This window comes from Panthera tigris, chromosome B2 (genome assembly GCF_018350195.1).
Source record: "Panthera tigris isolate Pti1 chromosome B2, P.tigris_Pti1_mat1.1, whole genome shotgun sequence".
Lineage (NCBI taxonomy): Eukaryota > Metazoa > Chordata > Mammalia > Carnivora > Felidae > Panthera > Panthera tigris.
Window position 1 is genome coordinate 97,523,936 of NC_056664.1, and position 24,746 is coordinate 97,548,681.

Below are 24,746 nucleotides of genomic sequence, written 5' to 3' on the forward strand. Positions count from 1 at the left end.
TCCCCTTGCGATCCTTTATATGAGTATTTGACAAGGCCTTGTCCTGAGATTCTGGTCTCCAAGCCACAAACCTGATGACTCTAGTCCCTATATACCACTCTGAGCTTTAACAGAACTCTTTTCCTGATTTCCGCATCTTCTTTGCCGATACTCCATTTTTCACCTGAAATCAATATGGCAAACCTCACGTGTGCTTTACTCCTCAAACTGTTCTACCCCCTAACCTTCCCATTTCTGTTGATGGCAACCCTGCTATCCTGCTTCTCCAAGGGCACTTTCTGTCCTTTCTTCTACCTGAAATCAACCACCAATCCTATCAGCTTTTCATTTATAGAATCTCTTCAATTTGTTGTTTTCTCCAGTCCCACTGGCGCCCCCGAAGAATTAGTTCTTGTTACCTTGTCTCCAAGTCTCCTAAATGTTCTTGGCACAACCCCAGATCCCATTACTTCCTTGCGATAGAACCTAAGACAGCTCCTTACTGCCCAACAGACCAGCCCATTGCCTCTACCCAGAGTTTCAGGCAGCTGTTCCCTGTATGTCCCAGCAGAAACCTCCTATTCCTTCCTTGCTGGCCCTGTGCAATTATCCCTTACTCTGAGTACCAGGCTGCTCATGCTTCTCTCCTGAGAGTAGTGTTATCACTTGCTGGTTCAACTTTTATTCTTTAAGACCCCCTTTGTGGCCCACATCTCCCTCTCACTAATCGCTTCCTTGTCAGCATCCCTCCAGTTCTTATAAACTGCTGACTTTCACAGTCTAGTACTTGATTAGAGACTCCATTGGAATTTTCCATTAAAAAAAAAAGGTGCTTAATTCCTTCAAGTAGATTTTAGACTTCTTCAGGGCAACTCTTCATATATTCTTTATCACAATAACATACAGCATTGGATTATTCAGACAGGTGCTTGTTGACCCAGAACAAAAGAAAATACTAACATTGACTGTTAAGTTCTTCAAACGTACCAGTCACTGTACTAAGGAGAGGAATTGCCCTCATATTAAGATTAGAAAACCAAGGCTAAAAGCTTAAGTAAGTGGCCCAAATCCACATAGCTGATAAGTGTTGGACCCAGGACCCAGGGAGTTTGGATTCAGAGCCTGCAAACTCAATCACTGTATACTGATGATCATGGAGGGTATTAGTAGATCCCAATCCATGCTCTTTTTGAGAATTAGTCAGACCCAGCACTGTTGAACTTTGGTATATCATAAGAAAAAGGACCCTTCTTTTTTTTCCCCCCACCCAGAAGTGGGGATACATAAATGTGGTATTTAGGGAGGCAACCTCATCACTGGCCATGACTCAGAGGGAGTGGACCAGTGACTTTGGAAAGCTATTAGTTGAAAACTATCCTGCTTGATTTCAGTAGTTGCTTAGGACAATAGTGAAAAGAAGGACTTGCCTCTATTGTTCTCAGACTTTCTTGTTATTTCTAGGAGTGATGAGTGTGAGAACTTCCTTGGCCTCACACCCTGTGACACTCTTGGTATTTTACCTTCTCATAGGGTAGATTTACTTTATTTTTGTCTTCTTTGAGATCTGTTCCATTTGAATCTCAACTCTTAGAGTGTTGACAAAGAAGATCCATCTCAACCCCACACTCTTTCTTTGATTCGCCAAGGAGATCTTGCTACCAGATCTATGTTTTTACACTGAATAAAAATAAAGCAATTGTCTCAGAGTATGAAATAATTAGACATTTTGAGGAAGATTAGCTTGATCTTTAGTCTACTAAATGATAAAACGAAGTGTCAAATGTTTTTTAAAAAAGGACATTTTATGGAAAAAAGTGATATTTGGAGAAGCTAATCTTTAGGGCAGCAGTAAAAGCCAAGGGCCAGGACGTAGCTTTGAACATTTCCTAGGAATCTTATTGCACAGGCACACATTTGGATGCTTGTGAATGACTCTGGCCACAAGTATATCCATTCTTTGTGATTTTTTGATAAAAAAAAATGTTGTAAAACTTGCTCTCAGTGTTTTTTACCTTGGAATTTTGTACAGATGTTTAAAATAAGTGCTTTTAAGTATCACTGTAGCTAAAGAAAAGTTGTATCCTTCCCAGATGGTCTCTACATTAACTATAACCTTAAAAAGGCGGGGTGGGGGGGGGTGGAGTCGGGGGCAATATAATCCTGCTAATGGCTAGCCACTAGTCTTTTATTTGGAACACAAAATATTATCATCTGGGGGCTTCCTGAATTTACCTTCAATTTTTTCACATTTAGACTGTTTCTAAAAATAAAGCATTTTGAGGAACACTAATGAATTTTTAAAATGGAAACAGAATACTCTGTGATGAAGTAGAAGGAACTGTGAATTGGAAATTATGAGACCTGGGCTCCACACCTGACCCTGCTTTTTGACCTTGGGCACATCTGACCAATTTGGGAATAATTCTTGTGTGCAGGGAGAGAGAAGAAGGGCCTCTTATAGCTCCTGAATGCTGGTCTTTTGTGATTCCTGCATACCAGAGTTCTTTCTTATTGTAACAGTGACCTCTTGTGGTGTATATCCTTATCAGTTTTTTGATTTGCAAAGTAAACTTAGGATGTATGTATGTATGTATCTATGTATTTATTTATTTATTTACTTTTTGGTGTTTCTAGTAACTATATTTAATATTTTAAGCAAATCCGACTTGTTTTTTGATTAATAAATCTTAGTTGGAAATCAATGTTATGATTAAAGGGATATAGAGTATCAAACCACATCTTATAAACAATTCTCTGTGGTTTCTTGACAAGCTACATATAACCAGCTCTACACTTATAGAAAGAGAAATACTTTGGTTTTTGTGCTGAATGGTGTGCGTATTCCTCTTCCTCCTAGGGAGCAGGGGAAGAGGTGTTCGAGAGCCTCATCATATTCCAGCAGCTCAGACGTGAGCCGACTGGAAGCCAGAGCAGGTGAGGTGCTTGTGTTCTTAAAGGTCTCCAGTGCTCCTTCCTCATCAGCATCTCCATTTGTAGGAAAGACATTTACACTGAACATGTCTGCTGTCGGCTCTCTGTTTGAAAACTCTAGTAACTTTGTCCAACTTGGTCTCACATCAACATTTGTTTTTATAAATTTTTTATTATTTTTACAAGTCTTAAAATTCTTACCATTACCCAGTTCTAGTGCCCCAAACATTTATAGATTACAGTATTAGTGATTGTACAAGAAATTATTTTGTAAAAGCACTTGGAAAATTGTAAAACCTGACACTGACATAGTTCTTAAGTTCAAAACCTGAGTTCAAAATCATTGCTCACTTAAAGGAAACTGTATTGACTGTGTGAATTCAGCCTTTTGGGGCTTTAATCTGTTTGAGAAAAAAATATATGACAATATAAATCACAGGCTAGAAATGATGCAAAATGTATTCATGCAATGAAATATAGCAGTTAGAAACATGAATTAGACTACACTTATAATATTGACTGAAATGAGTGCACATAATATTACATGAAAACATTAAGTTGCAGAAACAATGACATTATGCTGTTTATGGATGCAGATCCAGGTGGTGACATGTAAAGTCAAACATGATAAAAATAACCACCTGATTTAAAATGGCAGTGACCCGGGATGCTGGGTGGCTCAGTCAATTAAGCATCTGACTTCAGCTCAGGTCATGATCTCATGGTTCGTGAGTTTAAGCCCCTGCGTCAGGCTCTGTGCTGACAGCTCAGAGCCTAGAGCTTGCTTCAGATTCTGTGTCTCCTTCTCTCTCTGCCCCTCCCCGACTCACACTCTTTCTCTTTCTGTCTCAAAAATAAATAAACACTAAAAACAAAGAAATTTAGAATGGCAGTGACCGTTGGAGGGAGAGGAAGGAGGGGGAATGGACAGGGGGAGGCACCTATATCTGTAATGTTTATTTCTTTGAAATAAGGGAGAGGCTAAAAATACGATTCATATTTGACCAAACTATTTGTGGGTACACAGGTGTTTGTTATATTCTTCGCACTATTTTTGTGCACATGAAATTTTATGAAACCAAACTATCGAGCTCGAAAAGTATTTTATTACTTTCACAACTAACTTCTTATCAATAAAATGACTTTTGTGGCCAATGGGAATTTCTGTAACACTCAGGAAAATCTTAGGCTGATTTCCACATCAGAATTGTTGCTAAGGATTTTACACTTACTTGCTAAAAACATCAGCCAATAAACATTGTGTCAAGTTTTTGTATCCAGAACTCAAAGCTGTGGTTAAAACCTATAACCACTGAGACAGCAAAATCGTCAAAAACATGCTGAAATTTCTGCTTGACTTACCCAATTTCCTGTTGAATCATAATTTTTATATTTAGCAAACTGTGAACCTAGAGGAAAGTGCTTTCTAAAATATTAGGTTGTTGCCCAAGACTGAGGCAAAGTTTATTTATTAGTTTTTGTAAATCTTAAAGAGTAATCACAGGATTCCATGCTTCAGTTGCTAGAATGGAGACTGGTTAAGTATATAAAATGGGATTTTTGCGGAAAGCAGAGTTGGGGGAGGGGCACAAGGCGGGGAAGACGTGGAAAGGCTGGGGCTGGGCACCACCACTCACACTGATTCTTGGGAGAGAGCTGAACCCTTAGCCACAGTGTCTGGTTCACTTCTCTGAGAGGAGACACGTCGGAAGGGCCTGCAAGAACCTTTCCTTTCCCAAGGTTAAACAAACTGTTCGGTGATTTCTGGCTCCCCCCTGTAAGTCAGTTCTTCCCAGGGTGAGCATGTTATTGATTTTGTTTGTCCTGAGAAGCAGATTAATAATCACGGTTTCTCGCAGAGCTGTTTTATTTAACAGCGTATTGCATAGGAGGTAAAAATGCTGATTTGGACTTCTTGGACTTGGAGTCTGTATTTCTAGTAAACTTAAGTATGTCATAAATATTTGGTGATTAAATTATTTGTCTGAGTTATTATCTTCTGGCTTTTCACTTGCCTTGATATATGTTGACTTTATTCACATTCTTTGGACTTTGTGTCAGATACTTGGGACTATGAGCAGCCATGTATTCTGCTTGAATATTCAGGTTTACTTTTAGACTCCGTACCTGTAATTTATCAAGGTTAGGGTAGGCTCATAAAAGTAATGACCCAAAAGATTGAGATGGTGGTCTAGCATCCATTACCTACGGTTCTGAAATCCCAAAGCTGCAGCTTGGGAATGCTCTGAAAGCTGAAGTATTTTTCAGACTCATTTACTGGCCGTGCCTGACCTGAACTGATGGTAGGCTAAGATTAGTCTTTCTTTTATTGGTGTGAATATGCACATATCTTGCTGCAGGGTGCTGCCGGAAGACCCTACTGGGGGTGGTGTGTAATATGCAGTGCGTGTACCATTTTGCCTTACTAAGGTTCAAAACTTTTTGAATCCCAAACCACGTCTGCTCCAAAGGCTTTGGATAAGGGATTGTGAACCCGTACTAATGTGGACCGATTTTGTCCTAAAGACATTGCACCTTTGTGTATTATGGTGAATTTTTCTTTATGGGTTAGACAGATTATGTGAAGCTGTGCTATGAAAACTGTTGACAGCACACCTACACTATTTAATTATAGCTTTGTTGACAACCCCTTTCTGTCTACTTTTTCTGCTCAAATGCTCTTCACACCCAGTGTACATCATCCCCTCTTCGTATCAGGAAGCTTTGATAAGAGGCAAGCCTGGACTCACTGCGACTGGAATGGCTATTGCCAGGGTGGAGCAGATTAGAGGGGGCCTCCGTGCACTGGGAGGCATGGGTAAATTGCATAGTCTCCCTGCTTCTCCTGGGTGACATCGTCACCGTGCACCTGGGAAGTTTAGACTGTATTGTATATTTCTTTTCTTCTTAAGAGTAATATAAATACAGGAGCACAAAAGAAATTAATAACCCCTAATCCTAACTTGGAAATGACCCTTGTTACCTCATTTTATAGAGCAAAGTGATGCGACTTGCCCACAGTCTACCAGCTAGTAGGTGGGAGAGCTAGGATTCAAACCCAGACAGTGAATCTAGAACCTGTGCTCTTAACAGGCCTCCCTGGTCAGCTGGTTGTTTTGTTTTGTTTTGTTTTGTTTTGTTTTGTTTTGTTTTGTTGCCCAGTTAAAACAATCTAAAAATAAATAGGCCATACACCTTTTCATTGCTCTCTCTCTCTCTCTCTCTCCTTCCTCTCTATGAAACCCTTGTTGTACTTATCATTTCTTTTCTTTTTTTGTGTGTTTATTTAGTTTTGAGAGAGACAGAGCACAAGCAGGCAAGGGGCCTGGGAAGGAGGGAAGGAGACGCAGAATCTGAAGCAGGCTTCAGGCTCTAAGCTGTCAACACAGAGCCCGGTGTGGGGCTTGAACTCATGAACTGAGAGATCATGACCTGAGCTGAAGTTTGACACTTAACCAGATGAACCACCCCATCTCTATCATTTCTAAGTCTTCATGTGATATATGTAGGATCTAGGCACCCACTGTGGACACTTGACTGGTCGGTACCGGGTCCACTCTGAGCGGGCACAGACTCTAAACCAGTATAGACTGGGCACCATGTGAAGGCCTTATGGGGCAGACTTCAGAGAAGGGAGGCTAAGCACTCCTCCTGAGGGTTCGCACAGCAGTGCCTCCTCCAACTACACTGTCTTGCTTTAGATAGTGAGATATAGACTGTGTGGAATGTAATCATGATTTGCAGTTTCTAATATGATTCACATTTCCCTCCTACCTTTCAGTTTACTGTTTTTGCTGTAGGGGTGGAATAGCATAGAGAGAGGTCAAGTGCAAGAGCTATAGAGCTATATGACCGTGGGCAGGTAACTTAATACCCCTGAAGCCCACTTTCTTCATCTGGAAATGGAGACAATTTGGACACCTCCTCATAATGTTGTTACAAAAATTAAATAGAGGCATGCTGCATCTTAAAGTACCCAATCAATGGTAGCTATTACTCTTCTACAGCCTTCATTCATGGGCAGCATCTGTTTTTGATAATTCGCTGGTATCATGCAGCTGGATGAACTTCAGACAGCAGTGGCCTGTTGCTTTTTAATTAGGAAAATGAAATTCACATTTGTTGTTGCTAGACATTAGGCACTGGGCTCTGAGCTTTACCTATATCATGTCTTTTAATTCTCATAACCCCGAAGGCAAAGGTTTTCGTCTTCTGTTTCACCGATGAGGCTCAGAAAGGGTGAAAAACCAGACCCCGGTCACCCAGTACATCTGTGATGAAGCTGTGATCTGAACTGACATCTGTCAATGCCCCAAGCACAGGCTTTTCCCACCACGCCGCACAAAATCTCAACGGCCCCACAATGATGTGGACATTTTATTTTCTATAGGAAAGAAAGTTTCTGCAGGCCTTCTTCCTTTGAGAAAAATTTTCATCAAACATTTTCAAAATCCTTATTCTTTACATATCTATAGTTTTCTATTTATTCCATATTACGGAGAGTACAGAGTGGTACATTTAAAATAAAAAATAACTCAAAACTATCTGCCTTCCTGGGCACCTGGCTGGCTCAGTCAGTGTAGCATGTAGCTCTTGATCTCAGTGTCATGAGTTCATGCCCCGTGTTGGGTGTAGAGCTTACTTAAAAACAAACAAACAAACAAAACAAAAACCACCTGTTTGCCTTACAATAATTCCAACATTGACAAAGCTTAAGACATTACACAATGTCCCAACCAGAGTTTAAAGTTCTAATTTCTTTACATGATCTTATCTTGAGTTTGATTTGAGGTGATTTTATTAAGAGACACATAGTTCTAATTAGAATTAGTTGGGCTTAGGGGGCGAGGTATAATTTAATTACAGAGTTGGTTAATTTTAGTGATGAATAGCAGACCTGGGATGGTGCTCTAGGTACAACTCCTTTTTCACAGCTTTCTCCTGATCTGGGTTTCTTTTGCAGTCTCAAAAGCCAACTTGCAAGAAAAGGATACAGAAATAGAAGTAGACGAAGTCTTTTGGAATACAAGGATCGTACCGATTTTGCATGAATTAGAAAAGGGTAAAAAAAAAAAGTTTGTTTTAAATTGAGAATATCTGTAGTTATTTATATGTTCCCCATTGCACTGTTATTTTTAGTATGCTTTGACTACCATTTCTGTGAACATGTTCAAAAACAAATGGAGTTATCTCTTTATTCACCTAATAATGTATATATGAAGTACATGCAAACCTAATTTTTAGTGACTAAAAATTACACTTTAAATGCTGGAAGAGAGCTTACTTCTAAAATCCCGCATGGAATATAAATGAATTCGTCACCTTCTATCCGCCCAAGGAAATGCTGGTTTGAACTCTCCAGGGTGACAGTTAATACATGAAAGTGAAAGATTAAAACAGATTTCAGGCCCCTGAAACTTTGACTAAGTCTCATAGACTGGCATCTGTGGCAGGTGTGCTGATGGTTTTCTAGATCCAAAGGTGTATTTCCTACTCTTGTAAGGCTCCCACACCTGTTGGAAATGCCACTCAGAGCTGGAAGCAACCTGGAGTGCGCCCAGCCCTCATACTCTGAAGTGTCCCAGCAGTAAAGGCCGGTGATCAGTGGGTCTCTGCAAAAGGTGACCTGTGGAAAGGTTGTCAGGAGAATGACCCCTGCCGTCTCTCCTTCGCGGCTCCTTAGGGATTCCATTTCTGTAGTGAAAATGGGCTCCCTCTGGAGCTGTAGTCACGACTCCGGGCTAAGCTCAGCAACTGGCACACACACACAGTAGGCCCTCACCAGGCATTGTGGAATGAGTGCTCCATGGAGGAGCAAACCGCAGGATAGCCTTGGGAAGAGGACCTCAGAGAAGCAGGGTAAGTAAGTCCTCCCCAGCAAGCAACAAAGTCATGTAAAAGACCTACTTCCCAAAAGGTTCGAATGGCCTCACGGCTCCTTGGCTCCCTGTTGTACTTGGCTGTGTTTGTGGTTCATGCGGGAGCCCTGGGCAGGGTTTCTGGCTCCGGTGTTGCTACTAACTAAGCCTGTGGCTGTGGGGGAACCACCTAATCTCTGCACGGCAGTGTTCTCATGCCAGGTGATGGTGGCTTAGACTGGACCATCATCTCTGTCCACTGCAGCTCAAAACCTCTGAGTGATGACTTTCCTCCCTCTGCAGCTACTAATTTTCACCCTCAGATTAGCGAGCCAGCCTAAGTTTGGGCCCTTTATTTTAGGAGATGTGTGCAAAAACTAGTGACAAGAGCAATCGGTCTGGGCAAAGGTTAAAAAAGGAGAACATGCTAGGGAGAGCACAGTAGGAAGAGTGGCCTGTGGCATGAAGGCCTGTCTCAGAGGAAGTCTTCAGTCTGAAAGATTTTACGAGAGTTCTGAGAACACCAACAGAGAAAATTGAACTGGAGTTTGGGATTTGAAATGTGGGTGAATCTGCCTTCTCGGAGGATTGTTGGCCCTGAAGTATGGCATCTCTCCCTCTCCCATATGCAACTTTAAGAATAGTACATGGGGGAAGGACTGGGTTACTTGAGCTTTTGAGCGTCTTTCTTTCTTCCTTCTCCTTCCTTCCATCCTTCCTTGCTTCCTTCCTTCCTTCCTTCCTTCCTCTCTCTCCTCCTTGCCCTCTCCCCCTCCCTCCCTCCTCCTCTCTCTCTTTCTTCTTCCCTCCCCTTTCCTCCTCTCCCCTCCTCTTCCCTTCCTTCCCTTCCTTTAATTCTTATTTTCCTTTTATTTTTCCATAATTTCAGAGTTATAGAAAAGTTTCAAGAATAGTACAAAGAAATCCTATATGCCCTTACCTCAGATTTCCCAAATATAAATGTTTTACCACATTTACTTCATTATTTTCTTTCTCTCTTATCCCCCCCCCCTTTTGCTCTCTTTTTCTTGGTATCTCCCCCCACCACACACACATAGGCATTGTTTTTTTCCTTTTTTGAACCATTTGAGAACAAATTGCCAACACGATGTCCCATATCCCTAGGACTCTGGCACACATTTTAAGAAACAAGGACATTCTGTTTCATATCTGCAAATTATCCTACAATGCTATACAAACCATATTCAGATTTTTCCAGTTACCCTAATAATTTCCTTTATAGAAAAAGAAAATCCCGGATCATAAGTTCAAGTTATTTGTCATATCTCTTTCATGATCTTGACATATTTGCCAATTATGTTATAGACTGCCCCCACAAGCTAGTTTTCTCTGGTATTTTCTCACAGTTAGACCCAGACTAGGCATTTGGGGAAGGTGTGTGGCATGAGTACTGCTGTGTCCTTCTCAGTGCATCATAGCAGAAGGCACATGATGCTGATCCGGTCCATTACTGGGGATATGAACTTTGATCACTTGGGGAAGGTGGCATCTAGGTTTTCCACTGTGAAGTTACTGTTTTCTCCTTTGCAATTAATAAGTATCTCATGGGGGAGAAGTTACTTTGAGGCTACATTGCTTTCTGTTACTTATCAAACTTTCACCCACTAGCTTCAGCCCTTTGAGAATCTTGAAAGCTCTTAAGTTCAAGTTGTCTTTTGAGGCTATATGACATTTATTACAAACCAACTGGTGTAAAGTTAATTTGATCAACAGTTTAAAATTTGACCCGTGAGCCTTTCCTTTTTAACTTATTTTAAGCTAAAACAGCTATTCCTAGTTGAATGCACGATGCTGAAGAGTTTGCAGAGGGAAGTATTAGACAAATGCCTTGAGGTCTACCCACTACCAGAGAGTGGTCCACGGCCTGGGCTTGGGGTTTGTGAAGAAACTGCCAGTAACAGAAGAATCAAACAACAAAACAAAAGCGTTCTTACAATGGAGCTCAGGTTTTCCCCTTTATTTAAAGTTAGTCTAAGTCATTTCCCAAAAATTCATTTATTTAAGTGCATAACTGAAAGGCATTGAAGGTTACTGAGCTATTGAGGTTTAAAATTTTTTCTTAGATGTTATTGTTGAAAAGAGCTAAAAATGGCCTGAGTCATTTCCTTCTTCAGGCACACACTTCCTCTATGTGGGCTTTTAAGAGCACATTATGGTATTTATTTAAGATTGGTTTCCTAATTTTAAATTCTGTGATGGAATCTACCAGATAATATTTTTCAACTGAATATCTTAGACCTTGGATTCTTATATTTCCCCTCATATTCCATTTTGTGTGGTAATTTTCTTCCTTTATGCCTATTGGTATGGATACCACTTTCAAAAATTGTTGCCCTCAGACTTCTAACTATAAAACAAGATGTTCTAGGTTTCTCCTATTTTCCAACTAATGCCTTTTTTTTTTTTTTTTTTTTTACTCTCCCCTCTCTTGTAATAACCACCTGTAAATAATGGTGGGTGAGGTGACATTTTGAGATTTTGTTCCATTTGAGCCCTCTTTTCTCAGATAATGAGCATTGTTCTCAGAGAAAAACATTGATCATTGTTTTCATCAACAGATATATTAGAAAGCCAGTATATATGAAACTATGTTATAGATTGTCAGTACAGTATTCTCATTGTACCATGCTCTGTTGATGCAAAGATATGTACAGTATTCTCATTGTACCATGCTCTGTTTGATACAAAGATACAAAGACACAATTTCTACTCACTTAGCATGGCATCTGTTTGAGAGCACTGGGCATATAACACAACACTCGTGTGTATGTGAAAAAAAAAAAAAACAGGCTACAGAGTAATGTTTGTTGAATGTAGAAGGCTGCGACTTTTCTGGAGGAGCCAGAATATAAACAGAGCCTTAAAGGACCAAAATCAGTAGGAATGAAGATGAGGAGAATATTCTAGGCCAGTGGAACTATGCCACAAAGGGTTGGAGGCAGAGACACAATGCTGTGCTTCACTGAGACTGAACCAACCAAGCACTGTGAGGTGGAAAGCATTTGGAACAAAGCAGACCCAACTGGAATAGGTGCAATTCATTCTTTACTGCACTCTTTGAAAGACTGTGTGTTCTAGATAAGCTGACCGATGAGTAAATAAGTCAACATTATAGGGGGTGGATCAACAAAAAGGAAAAAAAAAAGCAGGTAGATGGAAATTACAAGAAAAGGGGAAAAAAACATTCAGGAATTTGAAGATGTTCTGGGAAATAACAATGGGGTTTTACTTACACTGTGTTTGACACACTTGAAAGCTTGACCTTAATTAGTAAGTGCCGCTTTACTCTCTTTGCTCTGACAGAAGAAAACATTGAAACAATTTGTGCTGCTTGCACACAACTTCATCACGCTTTAGCGGAAGGAAACATGCTTGGAAATAAGTTTAAGAGAAGAAGTATTCTCCTGAAGACCCTATATAAACTAGTTGATATTGGTTCAGACTTGCTCAGCCTTAAACTTGCAAAACTTATTCTAGCAGTAAGTTTTTCTTTCCTCTGGTCTAGTAGACTGTAGCACTTAAAAGTTTTATCTCTTTGTTTGTAAATATTACAAAGAAGATTAGAAATGCAGTGTGTTCATTTAGAAGCTTGAAAAGAAATTAAGGTAATAAGTTGACATCTCAGAATTTGGGAAGTACTATCTAAGGAACTAAGGCTGAGTACGTGGAAAATGCTCAAATAAATGCTTACATTTGGACTGTGGCTAAGCTTCAAAAAAAGGTGACAATAGGCAAATACATGCAAAACAGCTTGTCAAGTAACTTGAGATCAGTATCGGAGCATGCAGGCTGTGGTTTCTGCCCCATGGTTTCTGCTCGGTGCTTGATTCTGCTACATGATTTAATAAATAACTTAGGATAATGTGGGCCATGGACACAATGGCCAGGTGCTTTATGAACCAGTATGAAACAGAGAAACAGCTGCATGTGGTCATGGGAAGGTGGTAACAGAAGGCTCCCGTGAGGTGTTAGAAGAAAAGGCCAGACACCAAATAAAAGTCTGTAGAAACTCTGTCTCGAACAAAATGATATCATTGTTTGAGGGGAACGCTTTGTTGCCACAGCCATAAACAGTTGGAAACAAAAGATAAGACACAGTTATTATAGAATGTTCTAAAAGAGCCGCTAAAACAAATGAATGAAGCTTTGTTGACCTAGTTTCATAAAAGTGATAGCTATTATGTTAACACCCATAATTCATATAATTTAAAATCTGAAAGTACACAGGGAAGGTAAGCATTGGCATACTTACTCAGAGTTTAGTAAGAGTGCCCACTGTTCCTTAGTTTGATGTCTTTGATGAAGCAGAATATTCTGACTACGTACTCTATGTAATTTTTTGAAGAAGCTACATTCTTATTCAGCTGTCATCAAAAACTATTCACCCTCTTGTAAAAAAAAAAAAAAAAAAACTGTAATATGTGACTCAGAAAGTAGCATTTCTTTGAAATAGTGATTTCAGCAGTATTTTAATCCCCTCATTGAGGATAACTGGTCAATCAGTTTTAATGAAACAAAAAGAGCATAAGCCACAGAGATAGTTCAAGTCAAAAGTTGTAGGTAGACTATATATGTTAACTAACTGGAATTTAAACATAAGCTTGAAAAAGAAAAGAAAAAGTTGTAGGTAGAGGCAAAAAGATATCTGCCTGCTTACCCTGTTTCCTCTCTGACCCTGGGTTTGGGGTACTCCCTTGGCCCAGGAGAGCCCCTGTGAGCTGGAAGCCTCTACAGTGTAGCTGCCCCAAGATGCCAGCTGCTGAGGGATTGACTGCCTTTGGTTTTTCATCTGGATCCTAGACGTTTTGCTCCAAACCAAGCCAAAAATTAGAGAGGAGGAGGAAAATGCCACAAATTAATCAGTGCTTTGCCGAGAAAATATCATTTTGGTTATAAAAGGTGCCATTCAAATTAATTATACACATGACACCATTTATTTTAGGGTAAAGGGCTAAGTGATTGCCAGGCAGCGATCGCGTTCTGAACTAAATTTGATTAGATAAGGCTCTCTCTGTGACATTGACTGCCTTGCTGAATCAGAGTCAAGACTGGCTAGGCTGCACTCCAGAGTGCAGAGATGGGCAGGTTGTTCCTTCTGATTAACTATAGAACCAGGTCAGGAGGGACTTCCAAGGCCATCAATCCCAACTTCCCATCTGCTACCTGAATCTCCCCTAATGTTCCAAGCAAGACACTGTTTTGCATGGGCCTTGGTGTTGGGATTCTATGTAAGTTTTAAAAAGGCCACATCATAAAAAGCTGTCGAAAAAGCAAATAATAGTAATAATAAAGGTATATGGAACCAAGATGTTTTTAATATCTTCTCTAGTGTCTGCCAATATTTTACCTACCAGTGTAGTATTACAATTCAGACATTTAAAATTATTTATAGTTAAAAAAAACTTGGTGAGCATAATGTCAGTGTTTCTGATTTCTTGCCTTTTTTTTTCTTTTTGGTTAAGTAAGTTGGGGGGTTTGCCAGACAGCGATTTTAATTTTAACCTTTGTGTCAAAAGATCTTTCTGGAGCGCCTGGGTGGCTCAGTCAGTTAAGCGTCTGACTTTGACTCAGGTCACGACCTCGCGGTCCGTGAGTTCGAGCCCCGCGTCGGGCTCAGGGCTGATGGCTCAGAGCCTGGAGCCTGCTTCCAATTCTGTGTCTCCCTCTCTCTCTGCCCCTCCCCCGCTCATGCTCTGTCTCTGTCTCAAAAATAAATAAACGTTAAAAAAAATTTAAAAAAAAGATCTTTCAAAAATTTATCAGTCTACATTAAGAGATTTTTTTAGGGGCACCTGGGTGGCTCAGGTTAAGTGAATTGGTTAAGTGTTTGACTTTGGCTCAGGTCATGATCTCATGGTTCGTGGGTTCGAGCCCTGCATCAGGCTCTGCATTGACAGCACAGAGCCTGCTTGGGATTCTCTCTCTCCCTGTCTCTCTCTCTCTGCCCCTCCCCCACCCCCAAAATAAATAAATAAACTTTTAAAAAAAGATATTTTTTAGTACAAATGTATACACAATGAATGCAGCTATATTCAGGAGGGGGGAAAATCTAGTTCTCTGTACAGGGGGGAGAAACAGAAAAAAAAACAAAAACCAAAAAACACCAATGTGTCAACAGTGATTATGCATAGTAAGTAGAATTATAAGTGTTTTTAAACTTCTCTTTAATTTTCCAAATTTGCTTTATAGAGAAAAGACTGCAGTCTTGAATGTAAGAAATAAACTACCCACTGTAAGAACTTACTTTGTGCCAGGGGCCCTTGACCCTGGGGATACAAGTGAATGAAGTAGCCTCTGCCTTCCTGGCTGGCACTGTGGCAGGAGAGATTCTGCTAAACGCAGAAAATGCCCAACAGGGAGGATGAGTACTGGGGGCCAAGTGCACCGCACAGGAAAGGGGATGGACAGTGTGGGGGAAAGAGCTGTTTCACGTGAGGTTGTCTGTGCTCCTTGCATGCAACTTAAGATTACTTTTTCATGCCCCAGAGTCATAATTTTACAGTGATCAAAAGAGAAGGTATAGGAATGCACTTTGAAAGTAATTTGACCTTAGAGCAGACTTGGAAATTGTAGACTGACTGTTTGTTTGATTGATTGATTTTTTTAATGAAAACCCTGACAGGAGTTGTTGTAATTTTTCCTCTGTCAGTTTTCACTAAAAATGTAAGACTTGGGTGGGGGGAGGGGGGTGAGGTTAGTTGTATTCATTCATTCATTCATTCGTCAAGTTTTATGTTATGTTATTTTTAAGATTATTTATTTATTTTGAGAGGTGGGGAGGGGCAGGGAGAGAGAGAATCCCAAGTAGTCTCTGCACTGTTAGTGTGGGGCCCCGCGCAGGGCTCCAACTCACCACCCACGAGATCATGACCTGACCGGAAATCAAGAGTCAGACGTTTAACTAAGCCACCGAGGCGCCCCTGTTCAACAAGTTTTATTAAGTACACAACACGTGCTACATATCACAGTGTCATAGGGGACTGTTAACTGATTAAAATATATTCCCCTTGTTGTGATGAGCACTGGGTGCTATATATAAGTGATGAACGGGTAAATTCTACACCTGAAACCAATTTTATCAAATTTGTTAACTAGAATTTAATTCAAACCTTAAAATATATTCCCAAATATCAAGGACAATATATATTTCCATTGATTTAGAATTTCTTTCTATTTTCTTTAATCAGTTTATTTTCTCAGTTTTTAAATAATTTTTAAACACCTAAGCATTACAATTTTTTGTTTAATTTCCATTTCCTTTTTCCTCCTGAGAACAGAAGGAATCCCCATCCTGCCATGTGTTAACAGTTTGTGAGGCTTCCACAAGGGAGCTTCTCAGACTTGCATGTGCACTGGATCCCTGGGCAGCTTGTTAAAATGCAGATTCTGATTCAGCAGCCGCTGGGTGGGGACTATGAGTCTGCACTTCTAATACTCACCCAGATTCCTCAGGTGCCAGATGGAAATGACAACACCTAAAGTGCAAGGTGGCTCGGAGGTAACATGTGGAGGGGCCCAGTGCAGGGAGGTGCATGGAGGCCACTCTCTGGATAAATGCTTCCATCCCTCTGCCCCTCCGGCACGAGGCTGGCCATGTTCGTCCTTGTGCTTCAACAGTGAACAGCACTGTGCTTGATACACGGTAGGAGCCCATTAGTATTTGCGGATCAAGCACAGAATGAATCTTTAAAAACATGTCTGACAAATCCCATTATCTTTTTTTTAACGAACTGACGTTGAAGATAATTTTAAGGATACTTTTTAATGATAAAATAATGACCCATATGCCATCCTTTTCACACAGATATTTATTTAGATGACCTCATTCCTACTGACATCTTTTACATTCTTGCAATGAGGGCACATAATATCTCCATTTTACAGTAGGTTATAAATGTCTTTTTTTAACATTGTGTTCACAGTTACACTTTTTATGACTGCTTAATATGAGTAGTATTGATGTTCCACAGTTTATTAAACTATTTCCTAATATCACTTAGGATGTTTTCTATTTTTAATTTTCACTACTTTAGAGAGACATACAGCTGATTGAGACCATTTGATGTAGTTAGTCCCCCTCTACTGTGCTTATTTGACGTATACTTTATTTCCCCTGTGCTTAATTTACTTGAATATTTTTCTATGATTTAGAAGGTAATTTTAAGCTTTGAACATCACACGCCATTATCTCAAAGCATTACAGGAATAGCCTTAAAAATGAATATATAGGTACTATCTAATCAAAGAGTATTACTTTTTTGGTTTTCTTTTATTTAAATAAGAATTGTACTTTCCCCCGTCTAGGTATTCTTTTCTAAGTTAATTCGATCTGAATTTTGGCATCTGTGTTCCTTTACTCTTGTATGTTACAGCAATCGCCCCATTTAGTTAAGTTTCTCAACATCCTCCCCGCTTTTATCCTCACATACTCTTTAAAAAGTAACTAATAACCACACGTGCAAGGATGAGACTTTATGAACTGAGAAATAAAGGCTTATCATTAAAGCATGCTTACGCTGAAGATCATTTATATTGTATTTACCATAAATGAGTTAATTAAATACTATAGTTGGCAAGTTTGTAGCCTAAACTTAGAATTCTTCTTTACATTTTAAAAATACTCCTACAGGGGCGCCTGGGTGGCGCAGTCGGTTAAGCGTCCGACTTCAGCCAGGTCACGATCTCGCGGTCCGTGAGTTCGAGCCCCGCGCCGGCTCTGGGCTGATGGCTCGGAGCCTGGAGCCTGTTTCCGATTCTCTGTCTCCCTCTCTCTCTGACCCTCCCCCATTCATGCTCTGTCTCTCTCTGTCCCAAAAATAAATAAAAAACGTTGAAAAAAAAATTAAAAATACTCCTACAGCACTTTTAAAATAGATGTGCGTGTTAAAAAATTACGGCGCGTCTTTATTTCCCTCTGCAATAAAAACATAAGTGTTTCCTTTCTCCGCAGCTTAAAGTGAGTAGAAAGAATCTTCTTAATGTCTGCAAACTTATATTCAAAATTAGCAGAAGTGAGAAGAATGACTCTCTGATTGAAAATGACAGCATTCTGGGTGAGTATCACTCAGCACCACCACCGAGTGAATGTCGCACTTGAGTGAATGAGGAGTTTGGGGAGCAAAGTTCTCACTAATGGTGGCCAGAATATCTTTATTTTCTACTAATTCCAGAAGTGATGCGATGCCTATTGTTGCTCTGTCCGTCTCTGTGTTTTCCATATTCCTTTGAATGTATCCTCGTTAGCTATTTGTTTTCAATGTCTGTAGTAACATCATGTGACTATCAAGTGTTGCCTATTTAAAAATTCATCTCCTGGTCTTGGATTGACTGTCAGACAAAATACACTTAATGGTATTTAACATAATTGAAATTTTTGGTCTTTTGATGTAGTAGAAATGACAAAAACTTGGAAGACAAACTGGAAGACAGGTGTTGTAGGCATTTGACATCAAAGTGTCTCAAATGTGTTTCAAATATGTAGGTAGAGAAATTTTATTGCCCTGTAGCTAGCTACATAACGTTTAAATAGCTAATAATGTTTAAATCTTAAACATTAAATAATTAAGATGCTTCAGTAGTTATCTAAATAGAAATCTTTTATGAATTAGTATTGCTGATCTAAGGGAAGGCAGCGGAGTTCTTTTTTTGCAACATAGGATAAATGACCTCTTTTTTTGACCTCAGCAGACAGTTTTTGAGAGAGACAGAGACGGAATGTGAGTGGGTTAGGGGCAGAGAGAGAGGGGGACACAGAATCCGAAGCAGGTTCCAGGCTCCAAGCTGTCAGCACAGAGCCTGATGCGGGGCCCGAACTCATGAGCTGTGAGATCATGACCTGAGCCTAAGTCAGATGCTCAACCGACTGAGCCACCCAGGTGCCCCAAGAACATGTTCTTATTTATATATTAATTATCCCATCCTTTTGCTGTCACTGTTATTACAGAGATTTGTCTTTGCTACATGTAAGCTTTCCTCTTTACACCACATGAGTAACCCTTAACAAGCATCTGTATGTAGGTTCTCACTAACATTTTAGAAATTATATTTGGTGTTCACATGCAAGTGCTTTAAAATGTCTCTCTCGGGGCGCCTGGGTGGCTCAGTCGGTTGGGCGTCTGACTTCGGCTCAGGTCATGATCTCGCGGTCCATGAGTTCGAGCCCCGTGTCGGGCTCTGGGCTGATGGCTCAGAGCCTGGAGCCTGCTTCCGATTCTGTGTCTCCCTCTCTCTCTGCCCCTCCCCTGTTCATGCTCTGTCTCTCTCTGTCTCAAAAATAAATAAAATGTTAAAAAAAAAAATTTAAAAAAAAAGTCTCTCTCCAGCTGTTATACATTTGTCATAATTCATCTTCTTGACAGAATCATTACTGGAGGTCCTGAGAAATGAAGACCTGCACACTAACACTGAAGCTTTTTTATACTGTATGGGGGCTATCAAATTCATTTCTGGAAACCCAGGATTTCTCGATGAAATGATCAGCAAAGGTGCTGTGGAAATATTGGTGAATTTGATAAAGCAAATCAATGAGAACACCAGGAAATGTGGCACATGTCTGCCTAACTCAGGCCACTTGTTAGTCCAAGTGAGTATTTTACTTGAAAAGGTTATATGTGTAAAATTAGTTTTTATGTTACCTAACACTAGTTACCTGCCAGGTGTAACAGGTAACAAGGGGGCTGTTACCTAGTCAGCTGGGGGTGCCTGGCCTTGGGGTTCAAGAACAGCAGCCACTGCTCCACCTCTGCCCCCGTGTGTGCCCATTTTCCCTGGAAAGGCCACTCCATGGCTTTTCACCAAACAGCTCTCTGTGGCTTTGAAATCCATTTCCGATACCCTGCAGAGAAAGTAGGCCTGAGACAATAAAAAGTAGCCTCTCTCTGCAAAACAATTGCATGCTCTTACCAGAATTTTAACATGCAGAGTTTTAACTCTTAGAGCTTCAAAGACTGAAGATTGTTCATGGTAGCTAATGTCATGGATCTCGTACCTCCAGTAAAAAGCAGAAGTTAACAATACAGGGGTGTGGAGATGACCCACAGGCCTGAGACTATAAGCATGAAGGTTAGCAAAACTAGATCTGTTTAACATGACCGGGGGCAAGAAAAAAGAGATTGGTTCCGTGTTAGTTTTACTACTTCTTTTGTGGCAGATTAAATTTCATAGTTAAATTATTTTCATTGGAGATGCTTCAGCTCTCATGTTCATTTTTAGATGGGATTTTACTTTTTAATAGGATTTGTATATCAGATAATAGCATCTTTGATGTAATACTTCATGAGATTTGAAATGCGCCTGCCAATTAATGAGGATTGATTGAGCACTCAGGGTGCTGGCAGCTTTGGGGAAAGTGTGTTAAAAATTAGATTTGAGCCCTGCCTTGAAGATGCTTAAAGTGTTTATGATGATCATTAATTTTGGACTTTGTGGTCTGTCTCCATTTTGAAAAAAGATTATGAAAACCCCTTTTAGTCGTGAATGATGCAGAATTATATGGGATGAGCCATCTTTTGTCTAGGGAGGCTTAGAAACATTATTTTCTTACTGCCAGTGTTATTGAGTTATTCAAACGTTTTCCTCAATGAAAATAATTACTTTGGTTATATAATTATATTTCCTTATTAAAATGCAAAAAAAGTATAAGGAAGAGTGTAAAATTGCCTGAAATATTTTTACCCTGAGATAATACACCTCCAGCATTTTATCAAACATTTTCCCATGCATTTTATGTATATGTACTTACATATGCATAATTTCATATAATTCTTACGTTTTTGTCATGAACCATCTTATTTTTAATAGCTATTCTCACTTATTTTCCCTTATTTTCCATTACCCTCTTCCTTCCTCATTTCTCCTGTTCCAACCAGTTATTGTCCACACTGATGTGCTCAGCACCTTTTAATGCAATCATAGGTTTTCAAAAATGGGATATTCTATCCACTTCTCTGTTCTCATTTAACAGTACATTGTAAGAACCCCTTGGAGACTTATTTTACTTTTTTTTTAATGACTGCACAATATTCTGTGATAAGGATGTACCTCAGATTCCGAACTGTTCTCCTTTTGGGATATTCACTCTTTTTAATTTTTATGCAATGGCTTTTAGAATTCTTGTCTGATTAAAAAAAATCTCTTTCCAACCCATTTATATACACATATATAAATATATATGTAAATATACTATACTATAATATATGTTGTAATATGCAACAAAATAAAATATATGCAAATTTATATGTTTATTTATATTTATATTTATTTATATACTTATATATGTTAAAATATATACTATATAGAAGTAGGATCAGTTGGTATAAAGGAACATTGACCGTTTTTCAGAATATTTATGTATTTATTTTGAGGAGGGGGAGGGGCAGAAAGGAGGGAGAGAGACAATCCCAAGCAGGCTCCAGGATGTTAGCACAGAGCCTGATGTGGGGCTGGAACTCACAAACTGTGAGATCACGACCTGAGCCAAAATCAGTAGTCGGACACTTAACCAAATGAGCCACCCAGGTGCCCCAAGGAGCACTGAGTATTATTGTAACCTGGATCGCCAGTCCAGAACTAGGACAAGTGTATACCAGTAAGTACAGTGTAATCCCCATGTTCCCCTTCTTTCCCTTCCACCTACACTCAGCATCCTTAGGTTCACTAGGTTAGATGTCTTTTTCCTTTCCTGGCATCCATGCACCCCGCTAGGTGGTGTAACAAGGGGCACTCTAGTAACTTCTTCCTCTCTGCCTGCCACTACTCACCAGGCACTGTCATTGTCCCCAGATCCCTCCTCTGAACCTGTCTAGGATCTGGCATAGCCAGGGCTTACATGCCTGAGGTTTCTCCCTGGAGCACAATCCAGCAGGAGAAAGTGCCACCACCTGAGAATGCACTCCTGCGATGGTCACCAGGCCCCATTCGCACCATCTACACAGTGTCACTCTGTGTGTGTGTGTGTGTGTGTGTGTGTGTGTGTGTGTGTGTTTACAGATCTGGGAGGAAGGAGATCTTGTTTTAGGCTATTTTATCATGGGACCCCCTGAACTAGACATTCCCTCATATTTAATTAAAAGGAAGAAAAGCTGTTGTGTATCATACAGTTGATAAAATGTAAGCAACATGACTTCATTATAGGAGCAGATGAAAATCTCTACTCCTGTGAATGTGTAACACTGACTGGCTGTTCACTAGCCGGCCCATGTGCAAATTCAACCAAACAGATCTGGCCATGCAGAGAACTGTTTGTTCATACTAGTTTTCAGAACTTGGTAACTCTAGCTCATGAGACGTTTTTAAAAAGCAACTTTGTTCAATAGAAAAAATAAGTTGATTACAGTGGCTGTACCAATAAAATGTCTGTAAGCCAGAGAGAACCTGGCAAGACCAAAACGACAAGGGTAGGTAACTGTGACTACAAGGGTAGTCACAGTTGTGACTTCCTCTCTTCTATGACTTTCAACCCGGAGAACCTCAGTAGCTTCAGCACACTTTCTGGGCACCTCCTGTTATAGAACTATAGGTTCTAGCATGTGGCCCAAATGCCGGAGTCATTCGTTTCCCCAAAGCTGCCCTCTTGGGCACCCAGAAGCTGGAGCCTGAAGCTTGTGTAGGATTTGGGAAACTGGCACGAAGGGAATGGGATAAGGTGTGTTTGGGGAATGCCAAGCAGGTAGGCTTGTCCAGAGCCGAGAGGTTCTGTGAGGTTCAGAGGCCACAGCCCTGAGTCTCGAACACCAGGCTATCGAGTGTGGACTTGGAGGAGCCGCTGGAGGTGGGGAGGAGGAGGGGAGATCAGAGTGGCAGAAAGACGAACGTGCACGAGACAATAAATTGGAAAAGACCAAGAAGCTGACAAGCGATGGGAGGGGACTGTGTCAGTCGCACAGACTGGTTGGAGGGCAGAGCTCTCACACACAGCAGCCCCAGTTAAGAGGCATTGCTGCAGTTATTAGGGTCGGGGCAGATTATAATAGAGCTAAAGGGAAGAGGTCAAGGAGTGGGTGTGGAAGGAAGACTCCTCCACAGCATCTGGGCTAAAGCTGCTTACAGGAAAACACGAAGTTCTGAGATCTTGAAGGTTTTCTTTATGTTGTTTCTCACTTGTATATATATATGGAGAGGGAGAGGGATATATGTATGTGTGTATATATATATATATATATATATATATATATATGTATGTATATATATGTTTATGTTGTTCACTGTGTGGCTGAAATCAAGAGACATTGATTTCACAGGTGTTGCTCTGTGCCAGGCGTGTTCTGGGTGGGGTAAGGAACACAGTTGCCAGTAGGGGCCTACCGTCTGGAGATACCCCGTGTCCAGATAATAGTATTCTGATGCCGCATTCTTCTATCATGGAAATCATGGTATTTACACACGTTCAATGCTGCATTCAGTTCTGCCTACCATGTACTTAATAGCATTTTGAGAGGGTGACTGTAGCTGCTCAGAGGAACCGAGGCATCGCTGCCTGTGTGCCAAGTACAAGTATTAATACAGAACTGGAGATACGACTTTGTAAAATGGCAGGAGTAAAGAAGTTTAAACTGTGTATGTTTACTGAATTCTAGAATGCTAGGATTTCAGGAGAGCCCCCCAAAAGTTGGAAAAAGACAAATATAGGCCAGACAAAAGGCAAGGCCCCCTAAATGCCAGTAGTAAATTGTATCACCCAAGGAGGTGACAGACAGAAATAGGGATTTGTCAATGTTGGTCTTGAATGAATTATCAGGAGGTGTTAGGTTCATGTGTGACTTCTAAAGCCTAGCATTTGGTATAACATGGGAGTGGAGGTAGACTGCTAGAATCACCTCCATCATAAAGTTTGTTGTGGTCTCCATCATACCGCCTTCCTAGGGAATGGGGAAAAGTCTTCTATATATGTCATAATCACAACCAAGCTCTGATTACCCTGGTGTCTTGTCTTTCCTCTTGCGTTTTGAGAACATCATGTACACAGCTGCTTTACTGTAATTGAAGAAATCTCAAGGTATCACATTTATAGTTAGGTAATTTATAGGTATATAATGTAACTATTTTTTAACGTTTTTTTTTTAAGTTTATTTATTTATTTTGAGAGAGGGAGAACACAAGCCAGGGAGGGGCAGAGAGAGAGGGAGAGAGAAAATCCCAAGAAGGCTCCACACTGTCAGTGCAGAGCCCGACCAGGGCTGGATCTCACCAACTGTGAGACCATGACCTGAACCAAAACCAAAGGTCAGTTGCTTAATGGACTGAGCCACTCAGGAGCCCCTATAATGTAACTGTTAAAACCCAGATTGTCTTGAACTAACATTCCAACTTTTTCTTATTACTTTGTATTTCCAACCTTTCTGCTTTACAGCTTGACCCACTTGATTTTGAGTTTAATCCATAGAGAAATACATTCTTTCCCTGCTTCAGATACAACATTTTTTACTGTTTTGTGACATCCAGATAACATGGTTCGCTTCCTTCCCCTCTTCTCATGTCTGGCTCACTTCTCTGGCCTCGAAGCCTTCAAGTGTCACCCCAGAGGGTCCTTCACACCCTAGTCGCCTCCCTCCTTTGCCCAGTGCATCTCCTGAGTTATCTTCTTCCTTTTTCTCAGAGAAAATTTCTTAGTAATGTTAGTCCTCATGGCCCTCGTCATTCCCTGCTCCATTCCTTCACTTTGGCTTGCGTTTGGGAGAAGGAAAGTGAATTAAACCAAGAGAGATGACTCAGACATTTTGAGCCCGGATGGTTCAGAAAATGATACTATCATCATTAGAAATTAGAGAGTTATACAAGGAACTCATTTGGTGAGAGAAGGAAATTAATTACGTAATTAGTCTTAACTGAAAATTTTAAGGTGCCAGCAGAATAGCCAAGTGGGGCTGTCCAGTAAGCGACTGCAGTTTTGAACGGGTGCTTAGCAGAGAAAGTAAAGCTGAGAAAACAGATTTAGGGCCTCTGCATGGAGGTGATAGTCGA

The 24,746-nt window shown here is 40.4% G+C and overlaps 1 protein-coding gene across 9 annotated transcripts in view; it reads left to right on the top strand.

Moving 5' to 3' along the window:
• The window catches only part of ARMC2 (armadillo repeat containing 2), a 138,811-nt gene that overhangs the window by 35,703 nt on the left and 78,362 nt on the right, over positions 1-24,746 (top strand). For all 9 annotated transcript variants that reach the window (XR_006217787.1, XR_006217789.1, XR_006217786.1 and 6 more), the window contains 5 exons: positions 2,837-2,913; positions 7,874-7,972; positions 12,093-12,268; positions 17,740-17,842; positions 19,148-19,371. Coding sequence is in view for 4 of the 9 variants with exons in the window: in XM_007078746.3 (XP_007078808.2) it covers positions 2,837-2,913; positions 7,874-7,972; positions 12,093-12,268; positions 17,740-17,842; positions 19,148-19,371 (679 nt within the window). In the remaining 5 variants the exon portion in view is untranslated. The remainder of the gene's footprint in view (positions 1-2,836; positions 2,914-7,873; positions 7,973-12,092; positions 12,269-17,739; positions 17,843-19,147; positions 19,372-24,746) is intronic.